We start from the raw sequence: 22657 nt of genomic DNA, 5'->3' as shown, positions 1-22657 counted from the left end.
GAGGTGGGTACTTCTCCTCGGCTCTGGAAGCTTCCATGGCTCCTCCATCAGAATGGCTATAACAAGATGCAGTCACTGTTGATTCTGTCTTCCCCAGTGGCCTATAATTCCTCAAGAGCAGAAGGACATCTTATTCGTGTTGGTATCATCCCAGCTGCCTGACAAAGAGCTTGGGTCGCAGCAGACAGTTATCGTATGAACATTTCCTGCCTTGTATAATATTGTTCTCACAAGCAGCCAGCCACACGAGGGGACTCCATTCTTCAAGGAGGGGTTTAGGCAACCTGATCCCTGGCTGCCACATAACCGGTGCTTACATGGCATGGACTAAAAACCAAGTGTACTGGCCCTGGGCCCTGTGATCTTCCCACTGAGCCACATTGCTTCCAAGACGCTTCCTTGTTTCAAAGAAAGTGGGGCTTAAAACTGAAGGGAAAGTGTTAGAGGGGGAGATCCTGAAAGGTAGGCTCCTTCATCCAAGCTGCTGATGAAAGCAGAGTGCACTGGAGGTTCAAAGGCAACTTCCATCCTCAGAGGGTGTGAGCGCTCCCCAGCCACAGCACCTGCACGGGCACTTCCTAAGCTGGCTTTTAAAGAACCCTTCCAGGGGAAATCAGTCTACAGTAGATGGCTATTTTCTGAAAAAGACATCTTAGGAAAAATGTGGGGCCCTGGCTAGGAGACACCTAGACACCTCCATTGTCTGTGTCAACTTGGGAAAGTCCCCTCCCCTCCCTAGGCTCCGAGCTTTTCTTTGTAAAATGAAGTGGTTAAACCTCACTCACGGAGGTCTCTTCCGGATTGCTCATCTGTTGATCTTAAAGCATCAACAAAATTACAGGCTTTAGCCCCAGAATAGAAAGCATGAATTTTCCCAAAAATGTTTAATTAAAACACAAAGGAAGTAATATATTCTAGAAAAAGGATTGATATGGTTTTAAAAAGAAATGCCAACTTGTCAAAGATTATCAGTCGCTGTATGCTAAACACATGCATTTCAACATTTGAGATGTGTGTGGGACCCAGATGGGAGTTTGTTAAGAGTCAAGACACGCACCTTCCCAGCATGGTGGGTGGAAGGTATGTGCCAAGTTAGGTAAGCAAGAATGGTCAGAAATTATACATATTTGGAATGCTTGTGTTCATAACTGACTATAAGTTCCAGGAGACCAGATAGGTGCAGGCTTTTTCTCTTTAGAGGTCAAGAAACAGGTGTCTAAAGACAGAGGAATAGCCAGGGTGACCTTAAGCTACCTGGCTGTCAGGCCTATGATGAACAGCTAGAGTCACTGAGTATAAAATCCCAGGTTCCTGCTCTGGGTCTCTGTCCCCCTGATGATCTTTCTATGCTGTTATTTTTTAAAGATTTATTTTATTTATTTGAAAGGCAGAGTTAGAGAGATAGAAGGAAAGACAGAGAGATAGATAGATGATAGATGATAGATAGATAGATAGATAGATAGATAGATAGATAAAATGGCTGCAAAGCCTGGTCTGGTCTGGTCTAAATCCAGGAGCCAGGAGCTTCTTCCAGGTCTTCCACATGGGTGCAGGAGCACAAGCACTTAGGCCATCTTCTGCTTCCTTAAAGGAGCATTATCAGGGAGCTAGATCAGAAGTAGAGCAGTCAGGAATTGAATTGGTGTCCATATGGGATGCTGGCTCTGTAGACAGTGTCTTAACTCGCTACGCCACAATGCTGGCCTCTCTATCTTGTTATGTTTACAATGAAATTGCTGTATGAAGTGAAAATCAAGACCTATATTCTGACAGAATATTTAGGACCATTATCGGAAAAGCAAATGTGTGGAGGACAGATCTGTATGTGACTGCATAATGTATATAATTTCTTTCCCTTGAGTAGAAGTATCTCTCTCTTTTTTTTTTTCAGGCAGAATGGACAGTGAGAGAGAGAGAGAGAGACAGAGAAAGGTCTTCCTTCTGTTGGTTCACCCTCCAATGGCCATTGTGGCCAGCGTGCTGCGGCCGGCGCACCACGCTGATCCGAAGGCAGGAGCCAGGTGCTTCTCCTGGTCTCCCATGGGGTGCAGGGCCCAAGCACTTGGGCCATCCTCCACTGCACTCCCGGGCCACAGCAGAGAGCTGGCCTGGAAGAGGAGCAACCGGGACAGAATCCTGTGCTCCAACGGGGACTAGAACCCAGGGTGCCGGCGCCACAGGGAGAGGATTAGCCTATTGAGCCACGGTGCCAGCCTTTTGAGTATCTTTACTTTCTTCTTTCAAACTGTGAGCTCCCCGTGGGCAAGGACAACGTCTCAATCATCTTGTCCACCCCTCCCCAACATTATCTATCATAGACCCAGGGTGCAGAGAAGCTTCAATTTCTCTATTGACCAAACAAATGAGTGAACAGGTGCATAAATGGACGAATGAATGCCCTGCAGATTTGCAAACAGGGTTAGGTAAGTACTTGCAGACAAATTATTTAGAAAACAATTTAACTACCAGTTAAATACTAGACACATTCACAATAATAAAGTGTGGTATATATTATTCACCTTAACTGTCGCTCCCCCTCTTCGTGGAGGAACGACACAGGACCCTGCGCTGTTCTTTTGTCTGCTCGGCCCTCCCCGGGTTTGCTGCTGGTTCTTCCCGGGTTGGCTACTATCCCTTCCACCTCCGTGGAAGGGCAGTTCCCCCTGGCCACATTCCCCACTTCCGCAGGGGAGCAGCACACCGCCGGCCGGCTCTCTGGGGGCTGCACAGGTGTTCCCTTAGATGTTCCCCTTAGATGTTCCTGGTGCATGCCGTCTCTCTCCTCCTTTATAGTCCTCCTCCGCCAATCCCAACTCGGCTGCCCACATGCCGAGTACGCTGCTCTCCAATCAGGAGCAAGTCCTACAGTTTATTGGTTGAACTGGAGGCAGCTGTGCGGAAGCTGTTTACTTCTCTCCCAGCGCCATATTGTGGGAGAGCAGATGCATAGAATAAGTCCTAATTCCAGTAACTTAGTCCAGTCCGGATTGCTCCCCACAGATCCCCCTTTCTTTTTATTTTTTGGCGTTGATACGCGCCTGTCTTCGGTGTCCCGCGGCACACACTCTGCTCTACTTGCTAGAGTTGCCACAGGTTCTTAAAAGTCCTATCAATCAGGCAAACCGAATCCGGGTCCTCTCTTCGCCATGTTATGAGGAGGTTTTTAGGCGCTGATGCGTGCCTGTGTTCGGTGACCTGCGGCTCATACTCTGGTCGAGCCGCCTGCTGGCGCTTACCGCCTTAATCAGGCAGACCGAATCCAAGCTTTCTCATTGCCGTATTGTGGGGGAGACTTATTAGTGTTGGTTCGTGCCTATCTTCGGTGACCTGCAGCTCATACTCTGGTCGAGCTGCTTGCTGGTGCTTACCGCCTTAATCAGGCAGACCGAATCCAAGCCTCCTAATTGTTGTATTGTGGGGAAGCCTTACTGATGTTAATTCGTGCCTGTCTTCGGTGACCTGCGGCGCATAAGCTGCTAGCCACCGCAGGTGCTCATCGCCTCACTTAATCAGGCAGACCGAATCCAAGCTCTCACATTGCTGTGTTGTGGGGAGGCCTTTCTATTTCTCTATTTCTCTATCTCCGGGCATTCCTATTTCTCCCATTTTACTTCTGTCTGCCAACATTCCCATTTCTCTTTTACTTCTAAACTTCTGTTTCTCTTATCCCTGCGGCTTCCCGGTGCCTCGCCCTGCCGGCAGGCTCCGCCCCGAGGCTTTCCGGCTGAGCCGCTTCAGCCCGCGTCTCTCTCATCTGCGCGGCTCGGCTTTGCGCGCACACTCCGCGGTCTCGCACTTAACCCTTTCGCGTCTGAACCACGGCCTCGCGCCAGCCCCGCGTTCCCTATGTACTTGAGCCCCGCACGCTCTGTCTGCGCGCGGCAGCCTCCGCGAGTCACACAGCGTAGCTTACGTGTCTGCCACTAGCATTCAATCTAAGTTCCCCGGGCTAGCCTGACGAATTCAACCCAGCATACGTCTCTGCCCCACGGTTTGGCTTCCCGTCCTTTGCTCCCCGGGCTAATCAGACGGATCCCAACCAGGCTTACGTTTCAGCTTCTGGTTTCAACTTTTCGCCCCTTATTCCCAGGCTAACTTGAGAATCCCAAAGTGGCTTTCGTTTCCGCCTCGGCCTGCCCCCCACGGCTTCAATTTCCCTAACATTTTTCTCTACCCGGTATGTTTCCCCAAGCTTTCTTCCAACAATACTCCTCCCTCATTTCTCCTGGCCTCTCCCCACAGTCCGCATCCGAGTCTGTTTGTTCTAGCTTTCACTTTCGCTTTCGACCTTAGAGATTTCTCCCAGCTTCCCCCCGTAGTCCGTATCCGAGTCTATGCCTAGGCTTTCAATAGCTTCTTCCGGCACCCTTTTCGTCCGGCTTTTCCCTAGGCTGTTTGCTAGTTTCTCTCTCCGATATTTTCCCTAGGCTGTTTGCTAGTCTCTCTCTCCGATATTTTCCCAGTTCTTCCCGTTTCTTCCCTCCTAAGTTTGCTATCCGTCCTAGGTTTCCTATCCGAGTCACGGCACCATTATGTCGCTCCCCCTCTTCGTGGAGGAGCGACACTGAACCCTGCGCTGTTCTTTTGTCTGCTCGGCCCTCCCCGGGTTTGCTGCTGGTTCTTCCCGGGTTGGCTACTATCCCTTCCACCTCCGTGGAAGGGCAGTTCCCCCTGGCCACATTCCCCACTTCCGCAGGGGAGCAGCACACCGCCGGCCGGCTCTCTGGGGGCTGCACAGGTGTTCCCTTAGATGTTCCCCTTAGATGTTCCTGGTGCATGCCGTCTCTCTCCTCCTTTATAGTCCTCCTCCGCCAATCCCAACTCGGCTGCCCACATGCCGAGTACGCTGCTCTCCAATCAGGAGCAAGTCCTACAGTTTATTGGTTGAACTGGAGGCAGCTGTGCAGAAGCTGTTTACTTCTCTCCCAGCGCCACATTGTGGGAGAGCAGATGCATAGAATAAGTCCTAATTCCAGTAACTTAGTCCAGTCCGGATTGCTCCCCACATTAACTTTATAAACGATAATATAAAATCACAGAAAGATTTGACCTTGAAAAGGTCGCTTGGCAACCACTTGGATATAGACCTGGGATTTGAACCCATGTCTTGTTAATGCCCTTGAGGTCCCCCCAGCCATCTCTGAGACTGTGTAACCGTGAAGAACACACTAAGTCACTCATTTGTCTGCTCTCCTTGTCCAGGTCTCTTCCTCCTTTGCCCAGTGGCAGAGATACAATGGTTCCAGAGGATGCTATAAAAATGGCAAATAAATAGCTCCGTCTCAAGAAGGTCATCATGCCTCAGCCTTGTTGCAATAATAGCAGCCAGAATGAGAGCAATGATTCCACTTCCCCTCCTTATGATTTCCTTTTCATCTCCTTTAAAGGACAGAGAAAAAGGCAGTTTGGCGGCTCCAGATCAATCTCGTCCCAAGCGCCAGGATCTGCGTACTCCTGGGAGCCTTGGCATTGACAAGCAAAGACGTATGGGGCACATGTGCAATTGTCCCCCAAACACAGCAGTTTTTCAGCATTGCCAATGAGCTGGATTGGATTAAGTATATTTGCACCAAAAGCAAAATAAATATTGCTTTATTTAATGTCACTAAAAGGTTGGGATTCAATTGCCCTTGGCCTGAGGCACCTTTCAGCTCTATTGATTGGACAGTGTCAGAACGGCAGACAATCTGTCATCAACAAGCACTGCAAAGTGCTTAGCTGGTGAACTGGGCTCTGCTGTGGTATGGATGGAAAGCAGAAGGCGATGTCCTTTGTCCCAAACCCAGGGAATAATCATAACACATCTGCTTCCGGTCGTCACCACCAAGATTCCTAATGCATTTTTCTTTAGGGCAACACGACAAGGAGATAACTGTGACCAGGGCTGTGAAGACGGAGGGCAGCCCAGATAAGAACCTAATCTTCAAAGTCAGAAGGAGTTGGGTTTGAGTCCTGTATCTGCCACAGAGTAGCTTTGTGACCTTGGGCAAATGCACCTGCTTTGCTCATAGACCTGAAAGTGCCGGGAGTGCAGAGACAGAATCTCCTCTCACCACTGAGTCTTCAGGGCCAGACAGGGTGTGGGCCACAGCCGGCTCTCCATTGAGCTGTACAAGCAGACAGAGCCCCAGGAGGCTCAGCGTTTATCCACGGTGCAGCAAGGACAAGGGCAGAGGCAGGACTCAGACCCAGGCTGGCTGACTTGAAAGCCCATGTTCTCAGTGTCATTTTACTCTCTCCTGACAGCCCCGGGAGTCAGTTCAGAGCCCAACACAAGGGCTGTGCCTCATGTGAAGTAGGGGAGGGGAGTACTTGGGGGGTGGGAGGCAGTCTTTTTTAAAGATTTATTTATTTATTTAAAGGCAGAGTTAAGGAGGGAGAGAGAGACACACAGAGAGAAACAGAGAGATTTTCCATCCAAGTGGTGGAGTGGCTGGGACTGGGCCAGGTAGCAGCTAGGAGCCTGGAACCCCATTCATGTCTCCCATGTGGGTGGCAGGAGCCCAAGTCCCTGAGCCAAGCTCTTCTGCTGCCTTCCTTGGCACACTAGTAGGAAGATGGATCAGAAGTGGAGCATGCTCCTATGGGATGCTGGTGTTGCAGGCAGTGGCTTAACCCACTGTACCACAATGCCGCTCCTCACCCTTGTGTTTCAAGTGAGGAAAATAAGTCTCAAATAAGGAACTAGAATGAAAGATACCGATAAGCAAATTGACAAAAGGTACACCCCTCCAAGCTGACAAGTTACAAACAGGTGCTCTTTCTGGGTGTGTGAAGTACAAAGTGATGTTACTTGCTCTGGCCAGACTTTGGGTTGGGAGCTGAGTGGCAGCCCCTGTTGGCCCCTTGACCAGGAAACTCTGCAGTGTGTAAACCACGCGTCCTTATGAGGCAACCCTGCATGTGCCCAAGGTCCATAACAAAGCCAGGATTAACACTCGAGTTTCCCACCTCCAAAATTCAGCAAGGTCTTCAACCTTTAAAGGTAGGCTTTTTGGCAAAGTGGTAGGATTAGCAGAAAGGGTACTCAGAGTACACTTGGAAAAGGGACATATCCAACTCTGTCCTTCCTGGGCCCCTGTCCCAGATTCATTCCTACTGGACTCAGTGAAGCTTTGTTCAGGTGATCTCCCATGTCCATGGAGCACGCACCCTGGGGATGTATCCTCTGCCCTTCCTGTCTCCTCCTGGCATCAACAAACACTGAGCTCAGCGGGTGTCCAGCATTGCAACTTGAACCCATTCTTGGAGCCAGTCACCAACAGGAAGGGCGTGAGAGTGTCACACCCACACCCGATCTCCAGGTTTCAAAGGTGGGGAAACCTAGGCCAGGAGGGCAGAGGGGGTTGCCAAGACCACGCAGCACTGCAGAGATCATGCTGGAGTCCACCCCGGAACCAGTGGGCTACTTTCCTCTCCATAAGAGCACTGACAAGGAGTTTGCCTCTTTTCAAATGGTCCGAGGGAGGACATCATCCAAAGGAACTCATTGGTCCTCGAGGCCAGGAATTAGCTGCTTCAATTTCTTTTCTTTCCTTTCTTTTTTTTTTTTTTTTTGGATAGGCAGAGTTAGTGAGAGAGAGAAAGAGACAGAGAAATAGGTCTTCCTTCTGTTGGTTCACCCCCATGGCCACTATGGCCAGTGCGCTGCACCAGTCTGAAGCCAGGAGCCAGGCACTTCCTCATGGTCTCCCATGCGGGTGCAGGGCCCCAAGCACTTGGGCCATCCTCCACTGCCCTCCCGGGCCACAGCAGAGAGCTGGACTGCAAGAGGAACAACCGGGACAGAATCCGGCGCCCCAACTGGGACTAGAACCTCGGGTGCCGGCGCCGCAGGTGGAGGATTAGCCAGGTGAGTTGTGGTGCCACCTGTTCAATTTCTTAAGTGAAGGGGGGGGCAGAGGAAACACAAAGAGGAAGAAAAGTCCCTTAAGTCTTCACTAGATCTAGGAGCTGGCAAGCCCCTGGCACCCAGCTCTGAGGCCCTGAGCCCCAGTGCAGACCCAGAGCCAGCTGCCTGGGTATACATCTCCTCTTTGGGGGCAGAAACTCTCTGTGCTCCAGCTCCAATCTGAACACTGGGGATTTTGCTTTGAGGACTAAATTAGATCACACACGTAAAATGCTGGGTATGCCACCTAGTTTGAGTAAATATGACACAAACTTTTATCTGTTCTCAAGGTCTGATCGCAGCATGCTATTTGGGGGTCCCCATTTATCCTGATACTTTTTAAAAAATATTTTATTTATTTATTTGAGAGGCAGAGTCACAGACAGAGAGGGAGACACAGAGAGAGAGGTCTTCTATCTGCTGGCTCACTCTCCAAATGGCTGCAACTGCCAGAGCTGGGCCAATCTGAAGCCAGGAGCCTGGAGCTTCTTCCAGGTCTCCCATGCAGGTGCAGGTGCAATGCAAGGGCCCACTACACCACAGTGCTGGCCCCCTGACACTTCTTCTTACACCGTGTCACCAAGCTGTACCCCACACACACCTAGTACATCATAGGACCTATGAACAAATTGCAAATTGTGCCCTGTGCTGTGGACTGATGCAGTTACACCAAGTTTCAAGGCTTATCAAGCCAGGGCAGCTCCTCCGCATCCATCTGCCCTCTTGGTCAGTGCCTCTGTGCAGTACATAGACCTTATGCTGTATGTAGACTGTGGCCCTGGTCACATACACCAGCCATACCATCCTCGGCATTCCCATGCATCCCTGATCACTCAGGGTCCATGCAGCAAGGCACGGAGGCTTGGGCTCCCAGTCAGTTCTCCAGGTGAGACCCTTGGATCTCCTGCCACTGGTGATGGGATCTTGGGCAAGTGACTCCTCCTCTCTCTCTGCACCAGCTTCCTCCTCTGTGACATGAGGATTCTGGGAGAACTTACCCTGTGCGTTCATGGGACTGCTGGTGGAAGCTTCCATTGCTTTCGATCCCAGCAGGAAGCAGAATACTCTACTCCTCCACGCACTTGCTCCCTCTTCCCAAAGAAGAGGATGGGCCTTGTCCAAGAGGTCAGCTCAAGCAAAGGAGCAGCACCTGGTGCCCTGGCCCCTCCTGGTGTGAGGGTTTTGGATCTGGGACCTCCTGGCACAGTGTGCTTCCAGGGAGGCAACTCCTTACCTGCTCTACCTACGACTGCTACAGAAGTTGAATGAATTTTGGGGCAAAGAGAAAGGAGGCCAATTTCAGCCACAGAGTGGCCATACCTTCCAAATCTTGTTCTTATCAATAATAAGGGTAATATTTTGACTTCCATCTTTCTGATCCATGTGTCTCCCTCTAAATTGGTAGAGACGGGATGAAAGTGACAGCAGGAGTGTGGTTAATTCTACCCCCACTCAACTCCAGTGAAGATGAGACACATAAAACCACACGAATAGTGGCTGGAAGCGTCTTCAATTATTTCCTATTGTTAGTGTTATCAGGGTTGCCATTAGTACTATCATTCTTTGCTTTAGGGCAGGCTGCTCTTCTGTCTTCTCCTGGTTAACTTCCACCAGTCCTTCCAGACTTGTCTCATGCAATACTCTGTGCAGGACGTTCTCCCTGAATTTCCCCGTCCTAACAGTCCCAGCTGGGTTACGGGTGCCTCCTCTGGGACTCCACAGCCCAGGAGCCCCGGGGGTCCCTCCCCCCAACCAGTGCACTTGCCTCCCCTCCAGACTGTGAGCTCCTTCAGGTAAAGCACCAGGGCCCAGCTCTCATCATGGTGCCGAGAGCCTGTGCCAGGTGAATGTTTGAGGGAAGAAAGGAGGGGAGGAGGGAGGGAGCAGGAAGGGAGAGGACGGGACAGACGGGACAGACGGAGAGAGGGAAAGAAGCAGTTTAGTTGAGAGGCTTCTATGCAGGGCAGGCTGCCAGCACAGGGGTAAGCAACAGCAGAGTGTTTCAGGACATTGGAAAGAGGCTGCGAGGGCAAGAACACAGCATGGGGTGGCTACAGGAAGGGGTCAGGTGAGCAGTGGGGGCTGGGACTGAGAAGGGAGCTCAGGGACACGGTGCAGGCCACTGGGGGGCCACCGGAGGACTTCACGGCAAGTCGGCACTACTGAAGCCGTGGTTTAGGAACTAAGGCCAGAAATGATGAAGTTCTTGATTCTATCACATTGTTTTGCTCCTCCAGACTCCCCTGCCACTAATTCTGGGTTACTGTCTCCTCCGAGGCCTGTCTTCACTGTAGAATCAATTATTAAAACCAACTTGCTATCAACTCTAACTTTGAAACGCTATTCAGCTGCTTGCAGGGACAGAGACGGGAGCTGCCTCCACAGACATCTAGCCATCTGGCCTTTGCCGTGGAACCTGGCTGGAACGCTCATTTGAATAATTGGTTTTGGCGGCGTGTGCTTGTGGGTTAGACACCTGATTACACTGCCAGCCCCAGTGTCCTTTCAGCCTCCATAGAAACATCACTCGGGTTACGTAAAGCAGGAGAGAGGCTCTGGGAGGTAAGGGTCTGTCTAGTCCCTGCTGTCACCAGGGCTGCGTCTGAACTTTGTGGCTCACTCACTGTGTGACCTTGAGCAAGTTACTTCCCCTCTCTGTGACTCAGAGAGAGAGAGAGAGAGAATGAGTCCTGCCCTGCTTATGCCACGGGCTTCTTGTAAGTCCCTGAGAGAAGATGGGGGAGTTGTGACTTAGCAGAAATGTGAGTGGGAATGTGTAGTTAAGGATTTAGGTTGAGGAGAGCTCAATGTCAGACAGCCAGTTGCGTGTGGGCTGTAGCAGAGGAAGGCTGGTCCCGAGGATGAAACCTGTGAAACCTTCCTCCTCCTCCTCCACTAATTAGCTTTGTGAACTTGAGGGAGTCACAGAAGCAGCCCGTGTCTCAGTTTCCTCACTTGTGAAATGAGAAGAGTGACACGGTCGTTCTGAGAATGAAATAAAACAGTGAATGCAAAATGCCGGGAGTAGCTGCAGGTCCCGAGGTTCCGTTACGCTGGCTGTCACCATCCTCATCATTGCCATCATCACGATTGTTCGGTGCTGGGCACCATGCCTCAAAGACACGCAATGACAAACATCTGGAGCGTGGCCAAAGGACAGCAGGCGGGACGGGGAGATCACGCATGTCACGCTGCATATGAGGAGCTGAAGGACTTTTGGGGGAGGGGGTGTTGTTCGGCACGAGATTAGGAACTAGCAGTGGCTGCAGTGAGTGTGGGGCATGGGGTGGAGAGGGGACACACTATTTTCAAACAGCTGGAAGGTTGTCAAGTGAAAGAGGGGCTGGACCCCAGTGGTCCTGCAGAGGGCAGAGGCGAGGGGTAGGTATCCTGAAGATCAAGTGCTCTAACAGTCAGAGCTGGCATCAGTGCCGGAACTACCACGCCTGGCGGTGGACAAGCAGAGGGGGCGTGGCCCCTGCTGGGTCACCTGAGTGAGTGGCTCTTCTTGGTGCTGTAACAAGGCCACCAGGGGAGAGAAGTGACTGGGGTGGGGAAGGTGGCACGGTGTGGGGAGGGGCCAGCAGATCTCTCCACAGGGGCAACGCTAATTGTGAACTTTTGTTTTCCGTTTCTGGCTCCATGAGAAGCACGCAGGTTCTGTGCTGTTGCACTGTCACAGAATACATAGCACACGGGCTCGTGTTTCCCACCGTACATAGCAGGTGCCCTGTTCTGTTCTGTTTTGCCCAGTCACGGCGCTTCCTCCTCCGCACGCAGCAGTGGACAAGGCAGGGCAGTTAGCTGTGGGTGTGTGGGGGAGAGGCTGCCCTTGGCCGCTCACCCCTGCTGCCTTCAGTCACGTTTTGCTGCAAAGGTCTCCTCTCACTCCCTTTTGTGTCTGGTGCCCGCTACCTGGAAGCACACCCTGCTCCGGCCGACGATGCCACACAAGGGGAAAACCTGGGGGGTGCCCGGGGGCTCGTAAACCTGCTCTGACCCTTCCTGCTGGGGAGGCTGGGGTGAGTTCCTGGGTGCCTGCGTGCCTCAGTTTCCTTCTCTATGGGAACGGGGCTATGCCGCTGCTTCCGTGTGGGTTAATGAGGCAGTGCTGGCAGTATCCACTGGGTAGGCACTCACGCACGAGCGCTTGGTGGAGCATCGCACCCGTGTTTCCTGCACCAACTCTGGCTTCTCACTGGCAAGGGCAGCCTCTGATTTCCTTCTGCTTCCCCAAGGCCCAGCACAGGGCCTGACACCTCGCAGGCCCTCAACAAACCTGAGTTAAACTGGATTTCCTGCACGGAAGCATCCTTTGCTATGGAAGGACCGCCGGGGCCGAGAGACGGGGCAGGGCACTGGTGAGGGTCTGCGGGCTGTGCCTGAGCTGTGGGGCCTGCAGGGCCGGGCTGGAAAGCAGAATCCTTCCTGCACCACCCAGCGGGCTGCTCCTCCCCCCACCCCCACCTCCCCATGCCCGAGAAGCAAGGAGCTTTTCTGATGAGAAATTTCGCAGCATCCTGCTATCTTTTGGGTAACTGCGTATTTTATGATGACTAATAGGCCATTACTATGGTAATATTGCAATTCAGCATGTGTGAGGTTTGGGAAATGAGAAATTATGGGTAACTACTTTGGACTCATTTCTATGGTAACAAAAAGTAATTGTCATTAAATACCAGTTATACTGAGGCTGTACCTGGTAATTATAGACTTTTATGCCCAGAAACATAAATAAAACCAATAAATTTATTCAAAGGTCTATGACTGTTTACTTATACATGGCTCCATGGAATACACAATGACAAGCACCTAATTAAGAAATGCAAACCCAACCAGAGTTTCACGTTGTCAAAAGGAGATGGAAAGTCAGTTTTTCAAATACACGTCAACACATGCCTTACAGAGTGGTGGGGTTCTTGTGGGGGTGGGGGTGGGGGCTGTCTTCCCTGGGAGTGATGGGTAGGAGGAGGCGGCAAAGAGAGTGCAAATGTGTGGCCATGTCTCTGGGGAGATGTGAGGAGTGACTAACCAATTCTAGGCTGACTCAGCCCATCCACCCACCCACCCCGAGGGCCTTGCAGCTCCTCACCTCCACCATACCTGAAGTTACAACATGTCATCCCTCAAGTGCCCTGGGCCCTAGACCTCCCCAGATCTCCAAAAATGCCCTCATTGCAAAGACAGTAGCCCTACCACTTGCCTTCTTACGTTGTGATAAAATAGCACCGCGGCATGAAATTTTCCATCTTAACTGGTTTTAAGTGCACAGTTCAATGGCATTAAATACATTCCTAATGTGGAGCCAGCATGCGTCACCACCATCCACCTTAAAAACTCGTCTCTTCTCATCTTGTAAAATTGAAACTCTGTACTCATTAAACAAGAACTTCCCCCTCGTACCTCCCTCAGCCGTGGTGAGCGCCTTCTACACTCTGTCTCCAGGACTCTGACAACTTTAGGGACCTCATATACGTGGCCTCATACGGTGTTTGCCTTCTGCTGTGGCTCATCTCTCCAAGTGTAACGTCCTCGAGCTGCATTGGCATTGTCGCCAAACGGCTCCTGACAGTGCCTCTCCCCAGAGCTTCCACTAAAGGATGAGTCGTGTCTTCCCACCCCACGTTCCTCTTTGAAGAGGGCAGGAGGAACCGAGGCTAGGGGAGGAAAGTGTTTTGCCCATGGACAAACAAGAAGGCTCAGGAGGGTGTGGGGAGAGTGAGTCCCCAGTTCTCTGCGTCCACCCACAGCTTGGAAAGCAAAGGCAGTATCCGGGAGTGTGTAGTCACTGGGTTGCATCCTGTGGCATTGAACCCGGCTCCTCGCCTCAGTCTGTTTCCCTTTTGCACAAATGGATTTAATAGAAACTGGCTTTCTTTTCTTACAGGGCTGTTCGATGATCCGATGTGGTTTTTAAGTGCTTTTAAACGTATGTGCAGTGACAAGGTGTGGCTGAGGACCCAGAGCCTGTCAAATCATATCAGATTGATGGCACAGCGACAGGTGACTACCACAGCTGAGGTGAGCAAGCCACACAGGGCCAGGCTTAGGGTTGGGGGCTGGCAGGATCTGGTGACTGTTCCTCTGCACGGGGGGTTGTAGCTCTGAGCTACAGCACACTCACTGAACACTGCTGCTGAGTTCATCCATTCATTCAGAAAATATCCATCAAGGGCTCATTCCCTGCCAGGCACCGTGACAGGCACTAGGGATCAGAGAACAAGGTCGACCAAGTTCTGGCTTCATGGGATTTACAGTCTAAAGGTGGAGACACATGCTAAATATTTATATGAATGAAGACAGGACTAGAAATTAGGCCAAAGGCCGTGAAAGCACAGTGCAGGGTGCCCCAAAGGAGTGTAGTGGGGACTGACTGCAGAGTCTGAGAAGGCCTTTGTTGAAGTGGCTTTAAACCTAAGACCTGAAGGGGAAGAAAGGCAAACGTAGCTGGGGCACCATGGACAGTAGGGCTACTGTTGCTGTGTGTCTTTCTTACACACAATAATGTAAAAATTGTTATCTGCTGTTATATCATCTAGTAGCTAGGATGGTGATAGATAGCTACAGTAGAAGGTACTCGAGTTGCTACATATCATTGCTATAAACTATACTATAGGCCTTGTGTGCCCTTGCCACAACTACAGCCAAATACCATATACAGTAGCCTGGTTAATAAGTGTTGCTACTCTTTAGCATAAAGAGGGTTATCTGTCATGGTACAGTGGCCATCGATTGCTGCTAAATGCTACAGTGTACCGTTCCTGTATTACTATGAATACCAGAGCATAGGTGCAAATCTTATTATTATGAGCTTATCTGATGACAGCTGGGGCATCTCCTGAGTAGCCTTCCTACGTGGAAATACAAGCTTTTTGAATGCGGAAGAAGCAGGAGCACATCCTTATGCAGAACTTACAGTGTGCGTTATCTTACAAAAGCCTGGTAACCCTTTACAGCGTCCCCATTTGCAGGTGAGAAAAATGAAGCACAGTGGGGCTGTGTGATTTACTCAAGGTCATACAGCAAGTAGGTGGCAGAGCAGGACCTGAAATCTGACCTGACCCCCAAGGCCATGGTCTCACCACTGATGTGCACTCCCTCTCTACAGTTCCTCCTGTCTGGTCTGCTGAACCATCTCCCCCAGCCCAGCCAGACGCCTGGGGCAGGCCTGTCTTCGTTCTGCTCCCAGAGCCTGGTCTACCTGGTGCTGGCTGTTGGGGGAGTGCAGTTTGCCGGGGAAGGGCTCAGGCTAGCCCAGACAGACCTACATCCCTGCCAGCTCCTCACAGGCCGTGAACCTAGGGCAGATTTTGAACTTCTCTGAGACGTAAGTAACTGCAGGTCTGAAGGGAGATGCTGAGAGAACGGAAGTCAGGGATTGGGGGAGAGGCAGAGGCGTGGCTGCCCGCACACATGCTGTTCCCAGTGATTCCGCCAGGTCCTGTGAGGCCTGGCTCTGTCTAACACCCCAGAGCTCTCAGCTTCCCCTCCCTCCCTCCCTCCCCTAGCTCTCTCCTACTCTCTCTCCTCCCGTTCCCAAGCTAGTTGAGTAGATGCTCTGATCTGCAAGCAGAAAGACCTAACTTAGACCCTCCCTCACAGAGTTGTGAGGATTAAACGGGGTGAGTGTATGAGTGCTTGTCAGGCCGCTGGGTCAGCGGGCAGAGTTCTTGGCGATGCATTTCCCAAAATGTGTTTCATGCACCCTAACACTGGCCATGCAGGGTGTGCACCATGATACTCACCTGTAGGAAACAAAGTGCTGCGTTCCCTTCTTGAGATTCCCGACTATATCTCAAGAATTTGCTAGTAAATTCTAGCATATTCAAACTTCTGAAGTCTTATTGTAAAAGGGACATGTTCAAGTTTGTTAACTGCGCACTTCTCAAACACACTTGAACTCTGAACTCCCCCCTACCCCCACCCCATAAAGGCTTGGCAGGGCCCACCAAGCCATGCAGGCCGTGCTGTGGAAGGCAGTGTGGCTCTGGGAGGGGCTGACCTTGAGGACCTCTAAGGCACCTTGAAGCTCTCAGCTCTGAGCCTTTAGTGCCATTTTTCACCCTTTAAGTACTGAATCCTCATGATTTATAGGTTCTTTGCTGCTCCTCTGACCTGTTTTAACCACAGGATTACTGCCTGTGGTTAGAGATTCTCTCCAACTCTCACAATGAGCGAGATCCACATATGCTCTCTCACTAGGGGGATGCGGGGGGAGGGCAGTACGACTCCAGTATGAAATCACCTCTGAAGAGCTCTTTTATCCTGAGGTTCTCAAAACACGAGATCTTGGAGCCAGCACTGTGGCGCAGTGGATTAACGCCCTGGCCTGAAGCACCGGCATCCCATATGGGCGCGGGTTCCAGTCCCGGTTGCTCCTCTTCCGAACCAGCTCTCTGCTGTGGCCTGGGAAATCAGTAGAAAATGGCCCAAGTCTTTGGGCCCCTGTACCCACGTGGGAGACCCAGAAGAAGCTCCTGGCTCCTGGCTTCGCATCAGCACAGCTCCGGCCATTGTGGCCAATTGGGGAGTGAACCATCGGATGGAAGACCTCTTTTTCTCTCTCTGCCTCTCTTCTCTCTGTGTAACTCTCTGACTTTCAAATAAATAAATAAAATCTTTTTTTTAAAAAAAAAACCACGAGATCTGGAGCTTGCAGATATGTAGAATGCATCTAGTCCTCCATCACCACCCTGCTGAAGCCCAGAGAAGGGAGGCATTTTGGCCAAGGTCACAGACTTCCCAGCTGATGCTTCCCTGGACAGCAGAAGTATGTGGAGTGGCGGCCCTGACCTCTCTGACCACTGCCACTCCTGTTAATGAAGCAGACGTGCTAACATCAATCAAACGGCCTTCCCACCCCATCATCAGGAACAGTGCGTCTGCCTGGGATGGTGAACAGGCACTCCTGCATCAAGCCATAAACCTGCAGATGCAAATGAGCCGTCTCTTAGCCAATTAAGTGAGGCAGCAGAACTGTCTTTAACGAAGGCGTCCTGCATCCCATGGGCGCTCTCTAACTCATCCCAGAGGCACCAGGGAGCCTTGACAGACCCAACTGCCAGGCTTTTGGAAAGTGATAAACCAACTCTATAAAATGGGGCTGGCCAGGAATCAGATCTTCTCTGCTTTGAGCTCAGCCACGGACTGCGGGCAAGTCCCATCTTACCCCTGGGCTCCAGTTTCTTCACCCAAGAAATCATTTCTCTCATCTACTCATATTTATCCAATATTTTTTGAGCATCTACTATGTGCTGACTCCTGTACTAGGTATTGGGGACACAGAGACCATTAAGGATCAAGCCCCTGCCCTCCGAAGCTTGAAGTCAGGTGAGGTCCATGCGGTGGGATAAGACTTGTTCAATAACCAGGCCTATGGGAGCTCAAAGAAGACAGTGGCCAGTTCTCCCTGGGGTTTGGGAGAAGTGTTTTCCAGAAAAGGGGACATGAGCTGAGTTGCAAAGGGATTGATGAGATGAAGAAGTGATGAGAAGGTTCCTGGCAGGGAGCCACCTGCATGAAGGTGAGGTAGCAAGAACCAACAGGACCTGCCTGGCACACGAGGCTGCACTCAGAGTAGCTAGAGCATCAGTTCTAGGAGGTGGAGGGTGAGAGGTAGGCAGATAGGCACCAGATCTTACAAAGCATTGCATGCAAAGCTGGGTGCTCAAATGTCATCTTAAAAGTTGTGGTTTAATCAGCTCCGAAGCTGTAGAATTTGGGCAGTGAAGTTAGACATCCAATGATTTTTTTAGCGTGCAACTATAGGCAAGTCAGTTGCCTTAACAGTGAACAACACCCTCTCGCTCAAAGCATTCGCTGATCTGTTGGCAGATGATCCCCTGGGCAGTGGTTCTAGGCTGTAAATTATGGTGCTAAACTCAGAGAAAAAAGATTCAAGGTTTGGGGCCACAGGTGCCGTGGGGCTAGCTGATATGCGAACACCAAGGGGGAATGCTGTTCCGATGATCTGGGATGCAGTCTCCTCATCAACCATCTTCAGGAGGAATCAGCCAAGCAACCGTGCTCCTCAAAACCACCAATGAGATTCTGCAAAACACAACCCTCCTCACCATCTCTTCTGATGCTTGCAACTGCTCTGCCAGGTTAAGTAGCTACTGTTTCCGTTATGCAAGAGAAAGCAAGCATCAGAGAGGACAAGTGAATCCCCCCATGGCTACACAGGAAGTAGATGCAAAAACTAACACCAAGTCTCCTCTTTCCTGGTCCAGTGAACTGTCCAGAAATTCCCAGCAGACCTCAGGTGGCTGTGAATGAAACAGCTAAGGCTCATTACCCACATTCTAAAGGACCAGGCAAAACTTCCTCTATGAATGCGTGCGTGGTCTGAAAATTCTTTATCAAAAACATAGGCTCTGTTTGTTCTTGTTTGCACACTACCACCTTGTGCTGGGTAGCATCTGGGCAGCCTCCCGTCTCACCTGTAATTGCCAAGGTAGACTCCATCCGGGTTGAGCATTGGTGCGATCTTGAAGACCAGGTGTTGCCTCAGGACACGGGCAATAGGGTGCTGGCTTATGAGGAAGTCAATGATGCCTAGGGAGAGAGAATGTCTGGGTTAACATCAAATAGTTCAAGAAGGGGGAGCACAGCACTCTCTTCTCTACTTGGAATGTTTTTAAGAGCTCCGTAGATGGTTTTTGACCTGCGTTGCTATCAACTACTGAGAGTATATAGCTAGAGGCTATGTGGTACCCAGGGGATCTTTTTTTAAATATTATTTATTTATTTTGAAAGTCAGAGTTACAGAGAGGGAGAGGGAGAGGGAGAGGAAGAGGGAGAGGGAGAGGGAGAGGGAGTGAGAGAGAGAGAGAGAGAGAATCTTCCAACCTCTGATTCACTTCTCAGATGGCCACAATGGCTAGTGTTAGACCAGGCCAAAGCTACATCTAGGTCTCCCACCTGGATAGCAGGAGCCCTGGCACTTGAGCCATCTTCCACTGCTTTTTCCAACCCATTAGTAGGGAGCTAGGTTGGAACTGGAACAGCTGGGACACGAACCAGTGTCCACATGGGATGATGGCATTGCAGGCAGCAGCTTTACATGGTATGCCACAACACCAGCCCCTACCTAGTGGGCTCAGTTTTTGAGAGACAGACAGCTCAAGACACAACATTAAATCCCAGAAGCAGGCGAGAGGGAGCATTTCCTGATGGAAAGAACAGAGAGGGCTTGCAGAGAAGATGGCATTTGAGCTATGCCCCAGGGGTCCCAGTAAGTTCTGACAGACTGAGATGGGAAGAGATAGGACAACTGAAGACAGAATAAGAGATGCTATGCAACAGAAACATGTTCTTTTCAAGCATTTATTCATTTATTTGAAAGGCAGAGTGATAGGGAAAGAGGGAGAAACAGAATGAGAGAGAGAGAGAGAGAGAGATACCTATCATCCCCTGGTTCATCCCCCCAAACGCCCACAACAGCCAGAGCTGGACCAGGCTGAAGCCAGAAGCCAGGAGCTTCAACTAGGTTTCCCACGTGGGTGGCAGGAACATAAGCGTCTGGGCCATCCAAGCTATCTGCACATCTGGCCTCTTCACTGCTGCCAGAGGCTCTCCTTAGAGCACGAACCTGACCCTGTCACCCCGACCTTGAAGTCTTTCTGGTGATGGTCTGTCTCCATCTCTGAGCCCTGGTCCCTCCCCTCTTCTCTGTGTGGCCACTTCACCACCAGAGATCAGCAAAAAGACGGGCAAAGTGGCTTCACAATGTTCCATGAAATGAGTGCAAGGCCAGAAGCTGATAGAAGGGTGTGACACCCTCCCCAAATGCACAGCAGGAAAGGCTTGGGGCAGGAGCAGACCCGGAGCTGGGCGCTGACAGGTGGTGTAGACAGGCGGGAGGAAGGCAGCAGGGTGACAAAGATCGGTTCACAGGCCTGGCAGCAGGCACTCAGCTCTCGGAATGACAACTGGCTCCAGAGCGCATTCCAAAGCGGCTGTGACAGTGAGGGACAGCTCAGCTTTTCACAGGGCCAGGCTCAGACTCCATCCGCAGCCGAGAGCCAGTTGGACATCACTTACTTCTCGGCTGACGCGGTGGTGGACCAGATGCCCTAATTTATTTGTTGGTCCTCATATTAAAGCTGCAGTTTGCCAGTAAACAGGCAGGGTAATGATGCCAGGCATCCTTGTTAGGGGCTAATAATTGCTTAATCTGTCCACTAATTGACCCCGGCTCCCGGGGCGGCCCTCCATCAAGGAGCCAGCCTGCACTTAGGGCCTGGCCATGCTGCCTCAGAGAATGGCTTCTGGAAATGGACTAGCTCATTGTGATCCATCCTCCTTCACAGATGAGCAGATTAATTGGACTGCCAATTAGGCAGCTAATAAAAGAATGAGAGGAAAACAAAGCGAGCCCAGAGGCTGCAGCCGTCCAGAGCTCCCTCTTCCAGGTGGGTGGGAGCAGGGAGAGGGAAGGTTTTACACTCATCCCCGGGGCCTGCAGTCAAACACAATTCGTCAGGAATCATTCTCGTTGAATAGGAAGTTGGGAGGTCTTCTTTCCTTCTCCTTTGCTTAATGATGGAGGAGGGTGGTAAGTGGACAGGAGTACGGGCAAGAATGTGACAGAGCGGAGAGGAAGTTCATCCCCGGCCATGGGCCAAAAGCACTGCGTGGACCACGGAAGCAGAGGGACCCAGGGAGAAGACAGGCTTGGGGACCTGCACAGGAGTTTTAGCTAGAGAACGTGCTGTTTAGCTTTCTCTGACCAACAAACCCAAAGAGACTCTGGGCTCTGGTTTTGGCTCAATTTCTGAGGGACTTGTGGAAAGCCCCTGGGCTTATTCTCATCTTTAAAACTGGGGAAAAGATGGGCCAGTGCTGTGGTGAGGCAGGTTAAGCCTCCTCCTGCAGAGCTGGCATCCCATATGGGCACTGGTTCACTACTTCCAATCCAGCTCTCTGCTATGGCCTGGGAAAGCAGTAGAGGATGGCCCAAGTGATTAGGCCCCTGCACCCACATGGGAGACCTGGAAGAAGCTCCTGGTTCCTGGCTTCATATCAGCTCAGTTCCGGCCATTTGGGGAGTGACCCAGCAGATGGAGACCTTTCTTTCTGTCTCTCCTTCTCTGCCTATAACTCTACCTCTCAAATAAATAAATAAATAAGTAGTTGGGAAGAAGAATGAAATCATTTCTAAAGACACAGTCCACCCTGACATGCTATGATCCCACCTATTTTATTCCTCTCCCTCAAAGTGGAGGAATCCCTTGATGTCAGTGGAAGAAAACAAGTTCTCTCCTTCCAGGACACACCTTCAACTTCCTTGAGGTCCTTGGCTTTGAGCTGACTTAATCACAGAGGTGGAAGAAAGTGGGGTGACAGGGAGGTTGGAGGCTAGAAAGGCTGGATGCCAGTCAGGAAAATGGTAGAGGATCTGAAATGAAATCCAGGCGGCAGAGATCACTGCCCAGTGCCAGCCTCCAGCTGCCCAGCAGAGGCCTTGCCAGGAAAGCCACAACTGAGCCTTAGAGTCGTTGTGTTTCCCCCGGAGTGCTTGGTTCAGGGCCGGGCACAGAGCAGGTGCTTAATAAATCCTGCAGATGGATCCATCCCAGGAATTCACTCAACCCTGACAAGTGTGGGGTTGGGTGAACTATGATCACTCATTCTACATACAGTCAGTGGCAGGCCAAATGCTGGGCATTCCAAGAGGAGTGAGGTGTTCCTGCCACAGAGGGGTGCATGATAAGAAAGCAATTCCTCACTGACTGGCCAGGACTCCAGGGAGCATCCCTGTGTTGCAAGAACCCAGAGGGGCTCCCCACCCAGTCTTGGCGGTCAAAATGGGGAGGTAAAAGATGAGTAGGGTGAGCCAGCTGGAAGGGGTGTCCAGGCGGGGCCTTCTTCCACCGAGATTTGGAGATGAGAAGTCAGCGTGTTTGACAATGGGAGTTTTTCAATCCCAGGGCCATGGCTTTCTGGTTAGCAGTGAGCCTCTGAGGCCTGGCCCTCTGGATTTGACTCCTCTCTCAGCTATTCCTTCACTGGTGCCCTTACCCTCTCAGATCCTCAGTTTTCTCACCAGTGAACAAGGGGGAAATGATAATTACTTGTGAGTTACTGTGAATGGCTGACATAAGCAAAGTACCTGGAACATAGGAGAAGTATATACAAAGGTTCTTCAAAAAGTTCTTGGAAATTGAATTTTTAAAAAGATAAAAATAAATTTTTAAAAAGATTTTATTTATTTATTTGAGAGGCAGAGTTACAAACACAGAAAGGGAGAGATAGAGAAAGGTCTTCCATCCGCTGGTTCACTCCCCAAATAGCCACAATGGCTGGAACTGAGCCGATTCGAAGCCAGGAGCCAGAGCTTCTTCTGGGTCTCCCATGTGGGAGCAAGGACCCAAGCACTTGGGCCATCCTCTACTGCTTTCCCAGGCCATTAGCAGAGAGCTGGATAGGAAGAGGAGCAGCTGGGACGTGAACCGGGGCCCATATGGGATGCCGGCACCACAGGTGGCCACTCAGCCCACCATGCCACAGGACCATATGCGTACAAATTTCAAAATTTTTTGCACCCAAATAAATTTATCTTTTAATTCCATCTTCCATGAACAACATGTGTTGTTTTAATCATTGCCCCTACTTGGTTTGCCTGTGGGCATGGGTCAGAGAGTGTTGAGTCGTGAGTGGGAGGGGTCGACAGGAAGTTGCTTGTCCAGATGAAAGATCATGGAAGGCACTGGAGGAGAGCCACTGCGAGACTGGAGCCAGGAGGGCACAGGGCCAGCTCGG

The 22657-nt window shown here is 51.0% G+C and overlaps 1 protein-coding gene across 2 annotated transcripts in view; it reads right to left on the bottom strand.

Annotated features, from left to right (window-relative positions):
• LOC100353437 (AGBL carboxypeptidase 4) overlaps nt 1–22657 on the bottom strand; it is a 1500799-nt gene that overhangs the window by 115295 nt on the left and 1362847 nt on the right. For both annotated transcript variants that reach the window (XM_089300715.1, XM_089300716.1), the window contains exon 8: nt 18334–18448. In XM_089300715.1, the coding sequence (XP_089156841.1) occupies nt 18334–18448 (115 nt within the window). The remainder of the gene's footprint in view (nt 1–18333; nt 18449–22657) is intronic.

This window comes from Oryctolagus cuniculus, chromosome 7 (genome assembly GCF_051225735.1).
Source record: "Oryctolagus cuniculus isolate XC-2025 breed Fujian yellow rabbit chromosome 7, ASM5122573v1, whole genome shotgun sequence".
NCBI classification, from domain to species: domain Eukaryota; kingdom Metazoa; phylum Chordata; class Mammalia; order Lagomorpha; family Leporidae; genus Oryctolagus; species Oryctolagus cuniculus.
The sequence above is the reverse complement of the archived record's forward strand: the minus strand, read 5'-3'. Positions and strand labels throughout refer to the sequence as shown.